Consider the following 18,625-nt stretch of genomic DNA (forward strand, 5'->3'; position numbering starts at 1 on the left):
GTAGTTTATTAAGGGTGTTCTGTCATCCTTGTGTTTAGTAAACAACAAATCTGACCTGATAGGCTGTATCGAGGCAGCCAGTTTTGGGGTTGAATGTCCATTCGTTACTGTTGTTGTTAGGTGCCGTTGTGTCAGTTCCGATTCACAGTGACCCCCTGTACAACGGAATGAAACATTGCCTGGTCCTCACGATACTGTTATGTTTGAGCCCATCGTTGCAGCCACTGTGTCAGTTCATCTCGTCGACGGTCTTCCTCTTTTTTGCCGAGTACTTTACCCAGATGATGTCCTTCTCCAGGGACATTTTTTACACATAGTATATGATTATTAATTACTTTCCTAGACTGTAAACTCCTTGCAGTCAGGAGCTATATCTTTTCCCCTTTGTATTCTCAAGAATGCTTCTCATCTGGGAGCGGCTCAATAAATATTTGTTAAATGAATGAGTTTTCCTGATTGACTATTTGAAATTATTGTTTGTCTTATTGTGTTTTGTGTCTTGGTTGGTGGGACTTAGGTAAGATTGCAGAAATTCAGGTTTGGTCTGGGCCTTTTTCTCCTGGTCATTTTGGACTGTTTATTTTGTAGAGGCTGAAGGATGAGATAGCAGAAGTAGCTAATGAAATCGAGAACCTGGGATCCACAGAAGAAAGGTGAGTCTGCCCTGCTGCTGGGTGGCTTTTGAGGCTGTGTCTTCTAAATGCACCAGCCTGTGATGGTGCTTATGTGGCACCTTTAAGGAGAAAGTCGGCTTTCTGTCCTTCTGCTTTTCCTACAAGCACATACATGCCACGCTTTCTGCCCTCCAGCCTCTGGTGCAGGAGCTCCTGAATGGAGGGGCTAGATAACACCCACGGTCCCAGAAAGCCTAAAACCACCCTTGAATTTTTGTGCAAATTGCTGCGTCTTCTGCTCTGTTGTCCACTGTGTGTGTGTTTTAAAGGTTCTGTTTTTCCTTGTGTAAAGGAAAAGCTTAACTAATAATTACGAGTACACTTTCAAAAGGCTGGTGCCCAGTTTTGTCTGGGTAAAACCACAAGCTTGTCTGTGGCTCCCAAACTCATAAGAGGAGAGAATGTAGAAATGAAATTACAGTGCAAAACGACAAGGAGTATTTGCAGGTTTTTTTGTGTTTTGTTTTCTTTTTTTCTTTTAACTACATGAAATGTTAGTGACTTTGAGAGTTTAGGTTTGAATGGAGTTCCCAGACCGTTTTCTAACTGTTTAATGCAATAAACGGGCTGCTTCCAATTCTCTACACGTCTGTATTTTTCTAAGCCTAAGTCTCCCTGTCTGGCTTCATAAGGCTGTTTGCTTTTGTTATTTTAAACTTGTGGGCGGTGCCATCAGGCGTTAGTGAAGCTGGGTGTTGTGTAGAAAGCAGCCAGCTCATCACTCCCTACCTCTGTCTCTTCAGCTTGGATTACAGCTTTCTTACTTTCCATTTAACAAATTGCAGCTTAAAAAACTGATAATCGGAGTTCGTCAAAATTTAAAATTTATGCTGTTATAAAAGGTACTTCTAAAGGGTATGAACAGGCAGGCGACAGACTAGGAGAAAATATTTGTAATATGCATGTCTGAAAATGGACTCGTACCCAGGATATGTAAACAGCTCATACAGCTCAACAATAAAAAGACAGCCCAAATAAAAAATGGGCAACAAACTTGAACAGACACTTCACAAAAGAAATACAGTATGCACATGAAAGATGCTCAACATCATTGGTCAGAAGGAAATGCAACTTAAAACTACCATGAGAGGCCACTTCACACCCACTAGGATGGCAAAAGTAAAAGCACTGGTGGTACCTAGTGCTGGCAAGTACTGGTGAGAGTAAAATTGTATAACCATTTGGGTAAATGGTGTGGTGATTCCTTTAAACATATTCCTACGCTGTGACCCAGCAATTCAACTCCTAGGTCTATACCCAAGAGACATAAAAATGTGTTCACAAAACGTCTTGTACAAGAATATTTATAGCATTCTTGTTTAAAACAGCCAAAACCTGAAAATAGCCTAAAAGTCTACCAACAGGTGAATGGATGAACAGATTGAGGTCACGTGTACAGTCTTACAACAGATTGTGACTCAGCAGCACAAAGGAGTGAACTACTAACATGCAGCAGCATGGGTGGCTGTCACCAACAGGAATGAGAGAAGCCAGATGTACCGTATGCTTCCATTCCCATGAGGCTCTGGAACAGCAGAACCAAGCTGTGATGGTAGAGGTCCAAGGATGGTTGCCCCTGAGGTGGTAGAGAGGGATGATTGGCTAGAGAGGGCTACGTGCACCTTCTGGGGAGACAGGAGTGCTCTGTGTCTGTTGCCCCTGAGGTGGTGGAGAGGGTCGATTGCCTAGAGAGGGCTACGCAGGCCTTTTGGGGAGACAGGAGTGCTCTGTGTCTGTTGCCCCTGAGGTGGTGGAGAGGGTCGATTGGCTAGAGAGGGCTACGCAGGCCTTCTGGGGAGACAGGAGTGCCCTGTGTCTGTCGCTCCTGAGGTGGTGGAGCGGGTCGATTGGTTAGAGAGGGCTATGCGGGCCTTCTGGGGAGACAGGAGTGCTCTGTGTCTGTCGCCCCTGAGGTGGTGGAGAGGGTCGATTGGTTAGAGAGGGCTTCGCGAGACTTGTGGGGAGACGGGAGTGCTCTGTGTCTGTCGGGGTGGTGGTCACAGGGCATCTACACTTGTCAGAACCCACTGAAATGTTCACTTAAGATTTATGCATTTTATTGGATGTAAATTGTAAATGCATTTTGTTGGTTGCTACTCTCAGTGGAAATCATGAGCCAGACTTTTCTCTGTGATATTTGTTTGGAAATACTGATCGAAGTAATCTTCCTGGATTTAGAACAAAAATGATTAGACAACCAATTAAATTTGCCCTGATGTAGCCGTTTTAAAACTTAAAAAAAAAATAGCAAGGAACCCTGGTGATGTAGTGGTTAAGCGCTCAGCTGCTAACCAAAAGGTTGGCAGTTGGAACCCACCAGCTGCTCCACAGGAGACAGGTGTGATTGTCTGCTTCCATAAAACATTTACAGCCTTGGAAACCCTATGGGGCAGTTCTACTCTGTCCTGTAGGGTCGCTCTGAGTTAGAATCGACTCCATGGCAATGGTTTATGGGAAGAAACTAGCTTTTCTTCTGACGATAAAGGTAATGCATGTTTATTGCAGAAAGTTGGTAAGATACAGAAAGGAATGAAGAAAACAAATTTCCCATAATCCCCCATCGCAGGGATAACCCTTGCTGATACCTTGGTGTTGGCTCCTTCCTGTGTATTTTGCAGTCTGCAATGCACATTCAGAACGCAGTGTGTTGTTCCGTTTTGCTGCATTAATTCTCTGTGGATGATCACAGTGCACCAGGGAAATGTAGGCACCAGGAATGTGAATGATTAGGCACCCTAAAATCCTCAGCTAGCTTGTAGGGATTTGTAGCTCTCAGCAGTTGCATCTGAAGCTGTAAGTCAGGGTGTGGTAAGTAGGCTATTTTTAAAAAATCTGGAACCTAAAATGGTTTTCCTGTATTGAAAGCCTTGAAGAGGGGAGTTATTTGCAGACCCCTGGAAATAAAGACAGATTGTTCTGACTTAGCGTGGATGTGTTCTCCAGAAAGGCGTTACATTAGTTCTGACTTTCCCAAAGGAGGGCTGTCATATTTTCAGTCGAAGGCCTGATGCTGCCATTTTGTAGCTATGTAAGCAACTAGAAATAATATACTTATATACCTACTGCAAGATTTAACACTTTCTAAAACTTATGCGTATTAGTTAATTGAGGCGATGTAGTAACAGTAACGTAACTGTTGTGTTTGGGATGTCCTGTCAGGATGTAAAACCCGAATGTAGAAAATGGGGAAAGCCCCTTAGAGAAATGCTCCAGGGCCTGAGCCAGCATGGTGGGGTCTCGGGACTGGACAGCTTAAGGAGCCAGCTGACCAACTAGTGAAATTAGTATCCCAGGTAAGACTGTGACTGTAACTGGTGGAGATCTGGGAGTGTAAGTATGTGAAGTTAGGGCTCTGTGCTGTACTTGCTGGTGGCCACAGGAAAGCCCCATTTGGGACCAGGCTGAAGCACAGTGAGATGCCTTAGCAGTATGCGTCTTGCTTCTCTGGGTGCCCCTAAAATTGCCATACCACTCTCAGTGGAAATCATGAACCAGAGTTTTCTCTGTGGTATTTGTTTGGAAATACTGATCAAAGTAATCTTCCTGGATTTAGAACAGAAATGATTAAACAGCCAATTAAATTTGCCCTGATGTAGCCTTGTTAATGCAGTTTGGTTTTATTATATTCATTCCAGAGCTGCTTGGAATAATTCTATGTTATTATTTTGTTATATACCAGAAGGGTTGGCAGTGTTTGTCATGGTGCTGTCCTGGTGGTCTAGAGCAGGGGTCAGTGGTCTCTTCTGTAAAGGGCCACACAGTAAATATTTTAGGCTTTGCGGGCCACACGTTCTCCGGATGACCACTCAACGCTGCCTTGTAGTGTGAAGCAGTCACATGTAAGCGAATGGTGTGGCTGTGTTCCAGGGGCCAGATTTGGCCCACAGGCTGTAGTTTGCTGACATTTAGGGCGGTGGTCTAGAGCTGTGACTCTGAATTGGGAAGGGGTAAGGATGCAGGGCAGGGGACAAGGAGCTGCTGGTGTGGGCCCACACTGGGAGAAATATGGTCTGGGAATCTGCATTTTTCATTCTGATGCACAGTCAAGAAAACCACTGTTCATTTGGCAGGTTCTTAAAAAGTTAAACATAAATGTACCGTACAACCCAGCAATGTCCACTCCTGGGGATCTGCTACCCAGGAGAAATGAAAACATACATACACACAAAGGCTCGTACATAGATGTTTATAACCATATTAGTCACACTAGCCCTCAAAGGGAAACAACTCACACGTCCACCACCTGGTGAACAGATACACAGAACGAGGTGTGTCCATACAGCAGAATATTACTGTTGTTGTTGTGTGCTGTCAGGTCAGTTCCAACTCACAGTGACCCTGTATGACAGAGTTGAATTGCCCCATAGGGTTTTCTAGGCTGTAATCTTTATGGGAGCGGATTGCCAGGTCTTTCTCCTGCAGAGCCACTTGGTGGGTTCAAACCGCCGACCTTTTGATTAGCAGCCAAGTGCTTAACCATTGCACCACCAAGGCTCCTTAGTGGAATATTATTTAGCCATAAAAAGCAATGAAGGACTGATACATACTACGACATGCATAAACCTCAAAGACACATGCTAAGCAGAAGAAACCAGACACGAAACTCCACATACCGTCTGGTTCTGTTTACATGATGTGTCTGAAAAAGACCAGTCTGTGGAGACAGAGAGATTAACGGGGGCCCGGGGCTGGGAGCTGGAATGGAGATTAACTGTACGTGGTCGTGAGAAATTTTACTGGGATGATGAAAATGTTCTAAAACTGGATTATGGTGATGGTCGCACAATTTATTAAGCTTACTAAAAATCATTCCAATGGACATTTAAAATGGGTGTATTATTATATGGTATATAAATTATACCTTAATAAAGTTTTTCTTTAATCATCTTAAAAAAAAGAAAACGGCTTATTTGGCATAGAGGCGACAGCTGAGCATGGAGGCCGGCCAGACCCTCAGGCTGCCTTTCAGGGTTCAAGCCAGAGCGTGCCGGCTGCGCACCTGGAGGGAGCTCTCCAGCACTGTCTGTGCCTGTGGGAATCGCACCTGCTCCTCACTTAGCGACATCTCCCATTTACAACTACTTTGAAAGAATTCTCTGGCAGAGCCTCCAATGGTCGGAGCCCCACGTGGGACCGTGGCCAGGCCTGGCGCACCCTCCACAGGCCACCCAGCATGATACACCAGAGGCCCCAGCGACAACCAGGCCACACAAGGGACGGCGGCCAACCGGCAGCGGGACACCTTGTCCCGTTTGTCCGTGACGTCTTGGTCCAGCCACAGAGGCACAGGGTGACAGCAGGATGACATGAGTTCGTGGGCAGGCAGGGGGAGGCTGGGCGAGGGCCGGAAGGTGCTGGGGAGGTTGGGGGGGGAAGGCGGGAAGGGAGGAGAAAGGGAAGAGGGTGAGGTCTCCGCCCAGGGCGGGCAGCGGGGGGCAGGCAAATAGTGGGAGGGACACTGATGCCAAAGATGGGGCACGGCCCCCGACTCTCACATAAGGCCATTTAATATAACCAACTGTCCTTTGGAACGTGGCTCTGCCGATACGTGAGGAGTAGGTGTGTCTTGGTCTTTCGGCACTTCCCAGTCACCTGGAGTACTGAGATGGCTCCGGTGGTTGTTTTGCAGGAAGAACATGCAGAGGAACAAACACGTAGCCATGGGCAGGAAGAAATTTAACATGGACCCTAAAAAGGTGAGTGGAAGGGGAGGGCACTGGCCAGTAGTCTTTAAGATGGGAGTTTTCATGGTGCTCAGGTAGAACCCAAAGATGTTTCCTTGAGCTTTACACGTTATGCTGCCACTTTGTAGAGCAAATGTCATGTTCTCTTGAGTTGTAAGCCCCGCTTCCTAACTGTGAGTTCCTGACCCTTGGTGTCAGTTGGCAAGTGTCCGAGGATACTTACTCAGTGTCCAGCGCACCCCTGCCTGGCCCCTCCCCTCCCTCCCTCCCCTTGGTTCTAAGTGCTTCGGGCTGGCCGTCATTGGCATCTTTGTCACCTCACTCTAGGGGATCCAGTTCTTAATGGAGAACGATCTGCTCAAGAACACTTGTGAGGACATTGCCCAGTTCTTGTATAAAGGCGAAGGGCTCAACAAGACGGCCATCGGGGACTACCTGGGGGAGAGGTATGGCCTCCAGGACTCACGCGCAGTGGAGATGGTGGGTCAGGAATGACAGAGAGACAAACTCCAGATGCTCCCAGTTCTTTTGTCCTAAGGGGCAGTGGCCACATTGGTATTGAGGGGAAGCTCTTTTGAGGGGGATATTAGTTGATAGAGGGGCCATGGCGATACCGTGTTTGTTTAGCCAGTAAACGCGGTTAGACAGGTTTCTTCTGTACTGTGTGAATGGCCGTGTCTGAGAGGCAGATCGGTGGTCAGCCTTCCCACTGGACCTGGGACTCCAAGTTTGGAGATGTGACTGGATGGGGGATGGGCGTGTCTTGGGGGTCTCAATATCAGCCTCTGACTCTTGGTTCTCGCCTATTTTTTTACTTCTCTTGATAGAGATGAGTTTAACATCCAAGTTCTTCATGCGTTTGTGGAGTTACACGAGTTCACTGACCTTAACCTTGTCCAGGCGTTACGGTGAGTATCTTTGAAGTAAACACCTTGAAAGGTGTGAAAGACAGGTTTTTAAATCATGTAAGTGTTCACGGAAGTTTTCCTTCATCTGGCAGGCGTGACATTTTATTGTAATCGTATCTTTGGGAATTAGTTTTAATATCTTGAGGTATCTTGAAAGAAAGCAGTCCAGTGGGCTGCGATCGAAAATGATCAGATGGTTAAAGGGGATTAAATTATAATATATCCTGAAATCAAAATCTGTACAAATGTTCCTCAGGTTTTACATTTGAAGTTTTGGAAATTGATGAATACTTAAAATCTCTTCTCTTTTTCAGTATAGAAAACCCTTTAATTTCCTTCCTAGAATGGGAAGGGAGAGTTGTGTATTCCATTTTACAAAGAGGGAAGTGAATTCATTTTTCCTAAACCTTGTGCCTTTTGAGAATTGTCAGGAGAAGATTTTAAAGCCATTCTGTGTTCACTCTGGTGGTTGTAAATAATAGCATCACCTTTTTGTCCCGCCATTGAGATGATGGAAGTAATCCACAATTAAACCTGTTGGGCGTGGGCCAGAGGCTTTCTGTGTCTGCCTTTAGGGGGTCAGCTGTGAGTCCTTCATAAGAAACTCTTCTCTCTCCTACCACCCATCAGGGTTCCTGGGAACTGGAGTTTGTTGAAATGAGCAGTATCTGTGTTTCAGTCTCAGGTATCTGTCTGAGAAGGAGATCCATTCTCTGGAATAGGAAAATTTTCGTTATCATTTTTTTCTGTGTACTCTACCTTTGCATTTGATTTTTTTACTGTGTTTTACACGAAGGTTTACAGAGCAGATTAGTTTCTCATTAAACAATGAATATACGTTTTGTGACATTGGTTGTCAACCCCGTGATGTGTCAACACTCTCCCCTTTTCAACCTTGGGCTCCCTGTTTCCATTCGTCCAGCTTTCCTGTCACCTCCTGCCTTCTCGTCCATGCCCCTGGGCTGGGTGCCCATTTAGTCTCATATACATGGTTGAGCTATGTGTATTATTGTTTGTTTTATAGACCTGTCTGATCTTTGGCTAAAGGGTGAACCTCAGGAGTGACTTCAGTACTGAGTTAAATGGGTGTCTGGGGGCCATTCTCTCAGGGTTTCTCCAGCCTCTGTCAGACCAGTAAGCCTGGTCACACTCTCCCTTTGGTTAAGGTAACGGTGGTGCAGAGTGGTGAGTCTGTGTCTGCTCAGAGGTACTGTAACAAGACTGTAGTCCAGCAGGTCTCCCTTTTGCCGTTTGATATTACAGATAATTAGAAGTTTAACACTTGGCAGAGGAGTAAATTGTCTTCTTAGATGCTGTAACGCAGCCTGTCTTCTCCACCAGGCAGTTCCTGTGGAGCTTCCGGTTACCAGGAGAGGCGCAGAAGATCGACCGGATGATGGAGGCATTCGCCCAGCGGTACTGCCAGTGCAATAATGGGGTGTTCCAGTCCACAGGTAACTAGGAGAGCTAGTCCTAGTTCGTTTTACACCAGAGTCTTTTCTTGGCGCTAGATAATTTCTGAAACGAAAGGGCTTAGATTCATGCCTAAAGAAAATTTATTTAAATGATATTTATAATAGCAGAAAGTTGGAAACCATCCAAAAGTCCAACAATACAACGATGAATCCACGAAATATCTCATAACATGGATGAATCAGGAAGGCATTATGCTGAGTGAAATTAGTCAATCGCAAAAGGACAAATATTGTATGAGAGCACTATTATATGAACTCAAGAAAAGGTTTAAACACAGAAGAAAATATTCTTTGATGGTTACGAGGGTGAGGAGGGAGGGAGGGGGGAATTCACTGACTAGATAGTAGACAAGAATTATCTTAGGTGAAGGGAAGGACAACACACAATAAGGGGAAGTCAGCACCACTGGACTCAACCAAAAGCTAAGAAGTTTCCTGAACACAACCAAACACTTTGAGGGACAGTGTAGCAGGGGCAGGGGTCTGGGGACCATGGTTTCAGGGGACATCTAGGTCAATTGGCATAAAAAAGTTTATTAAGAAAGTGTTCTGCATCCCACTTTGGTGAGTGGTGTCTGGGGTCTTAAAAGCTAGCAAGCGGCCATCTAAGAGGCATCAATCGGTCCCAACCCACCTGGAGCAAAGAAGAATGAAGAACACCAAAGACACAAGGAAAATATTAGCCCAAGAGACAGAAAGGGCCACATAAACCGGGGACTGCATCAGCCTGAGACCAAAAGAACTAGATGGTGCCTGGCTACCACCAATGACCGCCCTGACAGGGAACACAACAGAGAGTCCCGGGTGGAGCAGGAGAAGAGTAGGGTGCAGAACTCAAATTCTAGTAAGAAGACCAGACTTAATGGTCTGACTGAGACTGGGGGGACCCCAGAAGACACGGCCCCCAGACTCTCTGTTAACCCAGAACTAAAACCATTCCCGAAGCCAACTCTTCAGACAAAGAGTAGACTGGACTATGGGACATAAAATGATACTCATAAAGAGTGCACTTCTTAGTTCAAGTAGATATGTAAGACTAAATGGGCAGCTCCTGTCCGGAGGTGAGCTGAGAAGGCAGAGAGGGTCAGGAGCTGGTTGAATGCACATGGGAAATCCTGGGTGGAAAGGAGGAGTGTGCTGTCACAGTATGGGGAGAGCAAGTAGGGTCACATAACAATGTGTGTGTAAATGTTTGTATGAGAAACTAACTTGAGCTGTAAACTTTCACCTAAAGCACAATAAAAAAAATAAAAAAAAAAACATATATATGACAGAAGTCTAACAGAGAACAGGAATATGAATTGTGGTACCTCTGGATTATGAAGTAGGCAACTATTAAAAAAATCATGTATTTGAAAAAGATTTTAATCACATGAGAAAATGCTAAGAAGATGAGCAAAAGCAGTGGAGTCAAAACCACATATGTGTTTTGATTCCCGTTTTGCTGCCGTCTGTCTGTGCGATACACGCAGGTATTGGATTATGTAGACGGACGGAATCAAGCAAAATAAGTTATTATTAGGAGGTGGCATGATAGGAAATCTGTATTTTCTTTCTGTAAACATTGCCATTTTCAGATTTTCTGCAATGTACATGTTCCACAATCTGCAAGAGCTCCCGTCTTTCAGTGCCGTGAGGGCTCCTCACCCTTGGGACCGCTTTGAGCCCCGGGAGTTACCCTTAGCACCCCCAGGAGATGGCTCTCTTAGGGAATTAGACATTTTGGATTAAATTCATGGTTTAATTATTATTATTTTTCTAGCTACTAGAGTTACACATGACTACATTTTCATTGTTAAAAAAAAAAAAAAAATTGAGTAAAAAGTGAAATTCCCCTCATGCTCTCCCACAGTTCTCTTGCCCTCACCCCAGCTGTCGAGTGCTGAGAGAGCGTGGATGCGTCCTTCTAGAGGATGTGGTGGGCATTCACACAGACACATATGTCCATACACCCACTGCTGTCGAGTCGATTCCCACTCAGCAACCCTGTAGGACAGAGTAGAACTGCCCCATAGGGTTTCCAAGGAGCGGCTAGTGGATTTGAACTGCTGACCTTTTGGTTAGTAGCTGAGCTCCTAACCATTGCACCACCAGGGCTGCTTGTACATATACACGTGGGTCCTTTTAAAACAGAAGGACGTACCGTTTGTGCTCTTCCGTGTCTTGCTGTTTTCAGTTAACAGTGCACCCTGGAGCATACCAAGACCGGGGACCTCCCCCCGTCTTTAGAGAGCATGCCTTTTCACTCTGGATTTCACTGGGCACTTCTGGTTCTTTTGGTGGAATGTTTCTGACTGCCTTGCGTACAATGGCTCCTCTCTGCTCTTCTCTTGTCCTTAGACACTTGTTACGTCCTGTCCTTTGCCATCATCATGTTGAACACCAGCCTGCATAACCCCAATGTCAAAGACAAGCCCACGGTAGAGAGGTTCATCGCCATGAACCGCGGCATCAACGACGGGGGGGACCTGCCCGAGGAGCTCCTGCGGGTGAGCCCAGCGCCGCGGCCCACCCGCCTGCTGCCCCTCTCCTGGGACCAGCGTTGCATTGAGGAGGGAGAAGGGTTTATGGCAGGCCTGCTCTTCTAACTCGTTTAATTACGTGAATGTCATTAAGAAATCGGTACTGAGGCCCAGCGGAGGAATCAGGAAGGGGAAAGTGGTTTATGAATCTGAAACTACAAGCTTGACAAGAAGTCTAGCTGCTTTCTCCTCCTCCTTCATTGCCCAGTAGACATCTCATTTATGTTGTCACTGGCCTGTGAGCTGCGGGGGCAGGAATTGCCTCGCTCCTCGGCCGCTGGTGCCCAGCGGGGCCATGGCAAACTGCAGGCACACGTGGAAGCTTGCTGAATGCGTAAAGAGAAAGGGGAGGAAGAAAAGATGTTTCTGGAGTCAGAGACATGCCTTGTCCTCTTTTATCCCAGAATCTGTATGAGAGCATAAAAAACGAACCCTTTAAGATCCCAGAAGATGATGGGAATGACCTGACTCATACTTTCTTCAATCCAGACCGAGAAGGCTGGCTGTTGAAACTCGGTGAGTGCCACCCTTCAGCTTAGGGCTCCCGTACAGGAACTTAGAAGGGCTGTGTGTGTGCGGTGGGCTGATGGGGTGGGGACTGGCTAGCTACGGAGAGAGTGGTGTGAGTTCTTTTAGAACAAAGATCCTCCCAGAAAGGAGGCGAAGTGCACAGCCGGTGCCCTGGGTGACATGCAGAGACTCCAGGGGACGAGCTGTCTTCAGCCGTCCGTGTGGCCCGTGTGTATCTGTGTGACATGCAGAGAGTCCGGGGTGTGGCCCGTGTGTATCTGTGTCCACGTTTCCACTCTTGAGTTCACTGACCAGGTGTTGTTTGTAGGCAGTCCCGTAGGACCTGGCCCTGTCCCCTTTCCTGGCCTCCCGGCCCCTGGGAGGGTGACAGCTGTGTCCATCTTTCTACTTCCCGTCACCCAGAGTGTACCTGGTGCTCCTGCCCCCACCCCAGTGCATCATCACCCGCGCATCCGCTCCAGGCAGCATGCATGGCAACCTAGAGGCCGGCTGCAGCTCCCCCAACAGCACTCTTCCTCATCCTGGGCAGTGCTTTCCCTCCTTGCCAACCCAGATCAGCTACATTAATGGTTTTGTTCATTCAGAAAACTCGAGATGAAGTCCTCTGCCCTCTGCTGAGACCTGTGGTCATGCCTCACCATGAAGGTGCTAGAGAGACCGAAAAGGAAACAGATTAGTGGGGTTTTCACAGGCACCCTGTCCTTCTGTGATTATTCTGTTATTGTTTCAGAATAGAGAGAGAGCCCTTGACTCTGATGTCGTTTTTTGGCCACTGAGAGAGTACCGTGTCTTCTTCAGCGTTGGCCTTTGAGTGGAGCGGGTCCCCACCTTGTCCAGGGTGTTAAGTTAGAACCATGCTGCTCTGCCGTCTGAGTTCTCCTCCCGGTGACAGGAGGCTCGGCTCTGTCTTGGCCATTGCTGGCACCTGGGGAAGCGCTGAAGTACAATCTTTGAATTCCTACTAGTTCACATAACAATAGGATTTATGTTTGCTTTGTAAGAAGCCTGTCCTGAGTCCTATGTTTAGACATAGTGACTTGATTTGTGAAATCTCCCTGAAGCACCACTTCACTACCCGAGTCTTAAATGTCTCTGGAATCGGCCAGCAGTTCATTTTTAAGCCAGTAGAACCTTTGAAGTCACAGCTCTAAAATTACCGGCCCCATAGGCAGCCAGCCTGCTCTGCATCCTCATTTGCAAGCAGATAGTTACAAGGAAACCTACTGGAAATTTTGAAAGTACAGCCAAGCTTGGATTTGCTTCCCCCGCCAGTGAAATTTGTTGAAATGCTAATGCCGAGTGTTAGCTCTGGCAGCCCAGATACTAAAATTAGAGCAGCGCAGAGATTGTCTTGGTCTCTGCACCAGGATGGCATGCAAATTCACGAGGCATTCCATATTTCTAAAAGGAGAAAACTGAACTACATGTGGGGCTAGTTTTTAGGTCAGTGCGTTCCTTTTCTCCACCCCCACTAAGCCCTTCTGGACGCTCACGGTTGTGCTCATTCCAGCACTCTCAGGGTCGCCCCTGGGTCCTTAGGTCCTGCAGGAGGCAGGGGCCAGCCTCGTAGTTGTGTGCAGATGTCTGTGTACGCATATCCGTAAGAGTCTGTATCCTTGTGTATACACATGTGTACATACATATCCGTGGGTTACGTGTGTGCATTTTCACACACAGTTTAAAAAATGATAGTCATCTGAAAGGACATTTCATTTTCCCTGGAGTGACCTTCACTCTCTCTGCTCTGGACTCCGGATATATGAATAAATATTAGCTTTGTAAAAACAATTTATGGCGTCTGGGGGCAAGATTTTCAGTAGTGCCTCAGGGCTGGCCTTAACCAACGGGTGTGGCACACGCAACCCCCTCATTCCCGGCTGGCCCCCTCGTGTTTTCACGCTCAGCGCCTTCCTCAAGCAGACATGAATGTGACTGATACGTGCGCTGTGAGATTAAGGAGCCTGGTTTAATTTCTTTGTTTTAATTTTCTTTTCTCCCTCATTTGTATGTTTCCATGATTTTGGCTCTCCTTTTCCTTGCCCCAAACTCCAGGAGGTATGTAATCCCCTCAACCTGCTCGCTTGCTCTGCCCAGGCAACTGCAATCGCTGCAGCGTTTTCTGATTTTGTTATTTTTGGTTATTTTGTTTTTTAATTGCTGGTGGTAGTGTTACTGCTGCTTCTAACTTATTGTACAGTCCCTAGGGAACTGGCCAGGCTCAGGGGTTTGGAGCAATGTCCATGATTTACCTTTTAGGAGTAGAATCTAGTGCATCAGATAGCCAGGTACCAAGATGTAGAATGATTTAACTTTATGGGATGCAGCAATGCAAGAAAATACACTAAGACTGGGTTTGTAAAAGCAGAGAAAGTTTTTACTGAATTTTCTCTTGGAATTATTGGCCAGGCATATGCTGTCATTGTTGAGTCACATCAACATCTGTGCATCAGCCCGATGTGAAGTCTTTTGTAAAGTGAGGACGAGGCGGGGGAGAAGGGACCTTTGATTTCCCCAAGCCGTGTGCTCCTGACACACGGGGTTGAGAAAGGGAGTTCAGAGAAGAAATTAGATGACACTGAGGACGCTTGCCTGTGCGTGAAATGGGAAAGGAGGGCTCGCAAACTCAGAGCGGTGCCGAGTAAAGTCTAAAGCAAACAAACAAACAGCCCTAAAGACCCTGTATTTAATTTCCCGGGCCCTCGGAGGGAGGGCGTTACAGCCTCGGTTCTCTTTTTATGTTTTGTTTTGTTTTTTTCTCCCTCCGCTTTTTCAAAGAGTCATTGGCCTCTTAGTAGTCATGCTGTCGGGTAGCTACGCTGCATTTGCCAATTTTCAGGAAACAGGCTTTCCCCAGCCCAGGCTTCTCAGGTTTCTGCTTACGGGTTACTTGAGCAAAGCTAACCTGGAAAGGAACAGCCCCGCGCTGTGACATTTATTAAGATGTTCCGGGGGCTCGTTCCAAGCTGCAGGGGAGACGCACCCTAGCCTCTTTGTGAGGGTGAGCGAGGGCCGAGCAGCTGTGGGGTGTCCTGTGAGTTCCACAGGGACTGTCCTAGTTGCGCTCATTGATCTGTCTGCTTGTTCACGTCTGTTTTCTTTCAACATGGAATGTTCCCCGGGGACCACAGTGATGCTCCATGGCAGAGGTCTCTGCAACACAGCAGGGTACCCCGGGGACATAACCACCTTCTGTTATCAGGAATTTTCCGGCTTTGCTCTTTCTCTTAGACTCCCTCCCATTCTGCTTCTTTGACCCCTGACCCCTCTCCCATGCTCTCCCAAGCCCTGAGCATCTGTCCGGGTTGGGGCCGGTGACGGGGGTGCGTGGGAGGCCAGCATGGGTAGGTGTTCTGTTGTGTGCTGAACCCAAGAAGCTGCAAACCCGAGTTCTCAGTCCTCTGAGATGGGCACGGGGCTCCATTTTCATAGCAGATTGGCTCCGGTTCTATATTTCCCTCGTCTCCTTTCTCCTCCTCATTTGTTTTAATTCTGCCAGCCTTCCTTCTTTCCACGCATGTCCTCCTAGCCATCTGTTGTTTTTTCTTAGTTTCCTGCCCCATGACCTTTAGGGACCAGAGGCGAGTGCTCACAGAAAAGTCAAGAGTCGCGGGGAGGGAGTGAGTCTTCCTTGCTTGGTGTCAGCACAGGGTGGGTGGGCGGCAGGGGCCCGGGCTCATGTATGGCTGGCTCCCCTTCCTGACCTGGGTCTGTGACGTCTTGAACCTGGACAGCTAATGGCCAATCACTGTACCTCCTTAGATTGCAGCCACCCAAGCAGAACTGTAACACGGCCTCACGCTTGTCTGCCAGGTCTGTGCTGGCACTCGACTTCCATAATGTTTATGTGCACGGCTCCACAAGTCCTGCCCCTGCCAGGCTTCTGCAGTGTAAGCACGCGGGCGTGCCTGGCAATTGGAAATATTTCCTTTCAAACCGCCCTACTCTTTGTGCAGCTGTTGGTGATGAGGGGCAGGAGAGGAAAGCACCGCTGGTGTCATACGAGACACCCGCCGCTAGATTTTCTTGCTTTTTCTGAAGGCTGCAGAAGTGAGGTTCTCTAAGTCAAGGCTCACCAACAGGGCCATGCCGTCCAGGGCAGCAAGGAGTGTTTGTGGAAGGCCGTGCACACCTCAACAGTGCAAACCTCGGGGGTGGTTTTCGTATGGCTGGTGTTCTGACCCAGGATAAGCGGGGGAAGAGAGGAGGTGCGTGGTTCATGCCATGTTTTGAGAGTAGGATATAGCCCCTTTGCCCTTCCTTAGTACTTGCCTCAGCACCACTTTGTGACCCCCAGTGCTTTTTATTGAAATAGCAGCAAGGGCTCACAGCCTCCACTCCCCCTGCTCCTTTGCCCCACAGCCCCCGCGTCTAGCTATTTTTATGATGAGCTTCAGGAGAGAAGTTCAGAACTGAGTAAGCTGCTGCTGGTGGTCTCTCCCGAAAAGCTGGTTCTTCCCTGAGACAAGAATTCAGCTTTGGTTCTCATCCAGTACTCTGGGGGAATTCTATTTTCAGGGTACTGGCCCTGAATCCTGAGAGCCCTTATAGAAATTCACCCCAATCAGGAAGGGGGGCAGAGGGTAAAGCCGCAGGAGCTTGAGTTCCACGGTCCAGGAATACTGTGGATTTGCCTGTGCAGGGATTGAGATGGCTTACTTCCTATCTCCTCCTTCCCACCACCTTCCGGTCAAACATTGCTCCTTAAAGGCCCGGGGCTGGTTGCTGGTTAGCAGCGTGGCCCCGGACGGGAGGTTGGCCTTGCCCCTCGTTCTCTGTTGTTTGCCAGTTTCCGCCACACAGGTAGGCCTTTGCTGCCGCTGCTCTAGTCCGCGTCCCGTCTGCATTGTGTGTCATCGTTGCCCTGGGTTCGCCCAGCCCTGGGCGCCCATCCTGCGTCTGACTCCATTGCCAGGTGTCACTAAATCGCTTGCTCTGCTTGTACCGGAGACTCTCACTTCATAAAGATGCTTCTGTCTTGGCTCTGTGTCTCGTTCTCGATGCCAGTTTGCCATGGCCCCCGTGTCCCCTCAGTGCCCTGCCCCCTCGCCCCTCTGGAGAAGAGCGCTTTGTGTGTCGTGGGCCCACGCGAGGCCTGGCGTCTCTTGTCCAGTGTGCTCTCTGCTTGCTCTGCAGGTGGCAGGGTGAAGACGTGGAAGCGGCGCTGGTTCATTTTGACAGACAACTGCCTCTACTACTTCGAGTACACGACGGTGAGCACCGGCCGTCGCCCACGGAGGCAGTGGGGACAGTCCCCTTTGTCCTTCTGCCTCTTTGGGGGGTGGGGGAGAGTTTAAGCAGAGGCAAGAACTGAGACAGACCTCAGAGTCGGGTGCCCTGAAGATGCAGTGGGCCCAGCAGAAGGAGCTGCAGCTCAGAGGCAGCATCCGCTTCTAGACGGGGACGGACTCCAGGCAGGGAAAAGGTACCGAGAACAGCGTGCACCGCGCTATGAAGGCGCTTTGGAGCTGGGCCAGGAAGAGCGAACTTGGGTCCTTGCCATGAAAGAGTCTGTGCCCTGTTGGAAGGGAGATGGAGACAACGGTGATTTGGGGAATTGAGGTTTCTGGAGTAGGAGAAATGGCGAGCGTGTGGCTCAGAAGGGACAGCCGAAGGGAGGAGATCCAGTGAAGGGGGAGGGCAGAGTGAAATGGGAAGGTCATTGCTTCTACAGACACGGTGGGAGGACAAGCAGTGTCACTGCCAGAGTTCCTGGGACAAACTGGAAGGCCAGAAAGGGGAGGTTCAGATGTCACACAAATGAGCACCAAAGCCATATAACTGAAGAATTTCAACTTATTTATTAATAAGTAAGTTAAAACTTAAAGGAATGGGACAGAAAGAGCCGAAAATGTAATCGCTGTTACAGAGAAGAGGCTTGAAATGGTCACAGAGAGTGCATCTGAAAAAGAAAAATAGTTAAAAAAAAAAAAAAAGAAGAAGAAGAAAAAGGAAGACAGAGAAAGCAGCTAACAGATACAGAGGACAGATAAAGATGACCCCAATACCAGAATAATCGGTACCTGTGAATTCGGAGGCATACTGTGCTATGTTATGAGATAATTTCCCTGAAAAGGAGAGAAAAACCTAGATCTGCAAATCAAAAGAGTTCACTGTATTTCAGGACAGTTTTAGGAAGCTTGGCACCAAGGCTTCACCCAGGTAAACAGCTGAACTTAGAGCCAACTCTTCTGGCATTCAGCTGGAAAAAGCAGATCATCTCCAGTAGCTTTCAGCACCCGGGATAATGGATCTAGGGCTACACAGTTCTGAAGGAAAGAAAGTATGAGCAAGAACCCTTATCCAGCCAGCTGGTCCTTGAAGTAAAGCCCAATGAACGGCCTTATCAAATACAGGAAAAGGTTGCTGCCCCGTGCATCCTTCTTGCAAAAGTTGCCCGACAGCAAAACCCAGCCAGTGAGAGAATGACTCAAAAGATAGACCTCAGGAAGTCAAGATTGGTGGTGAGCACCGATTTCACTTACATGTAGAGCTGATCCTGTGGAACGGCTAGGACACACCAGGAATGCTCCAGGCCCAGGCAGTGCAGAAATGACCATCAGCAGTAATTAGGAAGTGTGAAGGATGGAGGCAGACCTCGGGCAGGTGGAACTGGGTGTAGGAGTGGGCCTCGAAAGGGGAGAGCCTGGAGGCACTGGAGGAGGACCACTTGGGTGTGGGGTGGCAAGTGGTTCAGCTCTGCTCTGGACATTGGACATGTATGTAGGGGCTATTGTAGATCTGGGAGGAATTGTCAGGGAGGAAGTGTCTCCTTGAGCCAGACTGGGCAATGATAGGGCAGCAGCTGACAGGGAGGCAGTGATGTCCCCACAG

General features: G+C 48.0%; 1 protein-coding gene across 5 annotated transcripts in view; it reads left to right on the plus strand.

Moving 5' to 3' along the window:
• The window catches only part of CYTH1 (cytohesin 1), a 96,086-nt gene that overhangs the window by 72,011 nt on the left and 5,450 nt on the right, over nt 1-18,625 (plus strand). For 4 of the 5 annotated variants that reach the window (XM_023729206.1, XM_023729208.1, XM_023729205.1 and 1 more), the window contains 8 exons: nt 589-653; nt 6,304-6,370; nt 6,686-6,804; nt 7,186-7,266; nt 8,608-8,720; nt 11,082-11,230; nt 11,668-11,780; nt 16,926-17,004. In XM_023729206.1, the coding sequence (XP_023584974.1) occupies nt 589-653; nt 6,304-6,370; nt 6,686-6,804; nt 7,186-7,266; nt 8,608-8,720; nt 11,082-11,230; nt 11,668-11,780; nt 16,926-17,004 (786 nt within the window). The remainder of the gene's footprint in view (nt 1-588; nt 654-6,303; nt 6,371-6,685; nt 6,805-7,185; nt 7,267-8,607; nt 8,721-11,081; nt 11,231-11,667; nt 11,781-16,925; nt 17,005-18,625) is intronic. The other variant, XM_012554954.2, reaches the window with a different exon arrangement.

This window comes from Trichechus manatus, unplaced genomic scaffold (genome assembly GCF_000243295.1).
Source record: "Trichechus manatus latirostris isolate Lorelei unplaced genomic scaffold, TriManLat1.0 scaffold00028, whole genome shotgun sequence".
In the NCBI taxonomy this organism is placed as follows: Eukaryota; Metazoa; Chordata; class Mammalia; order Sirenia; family Trichechidae; genus Trichechus; species Trichechus manatus.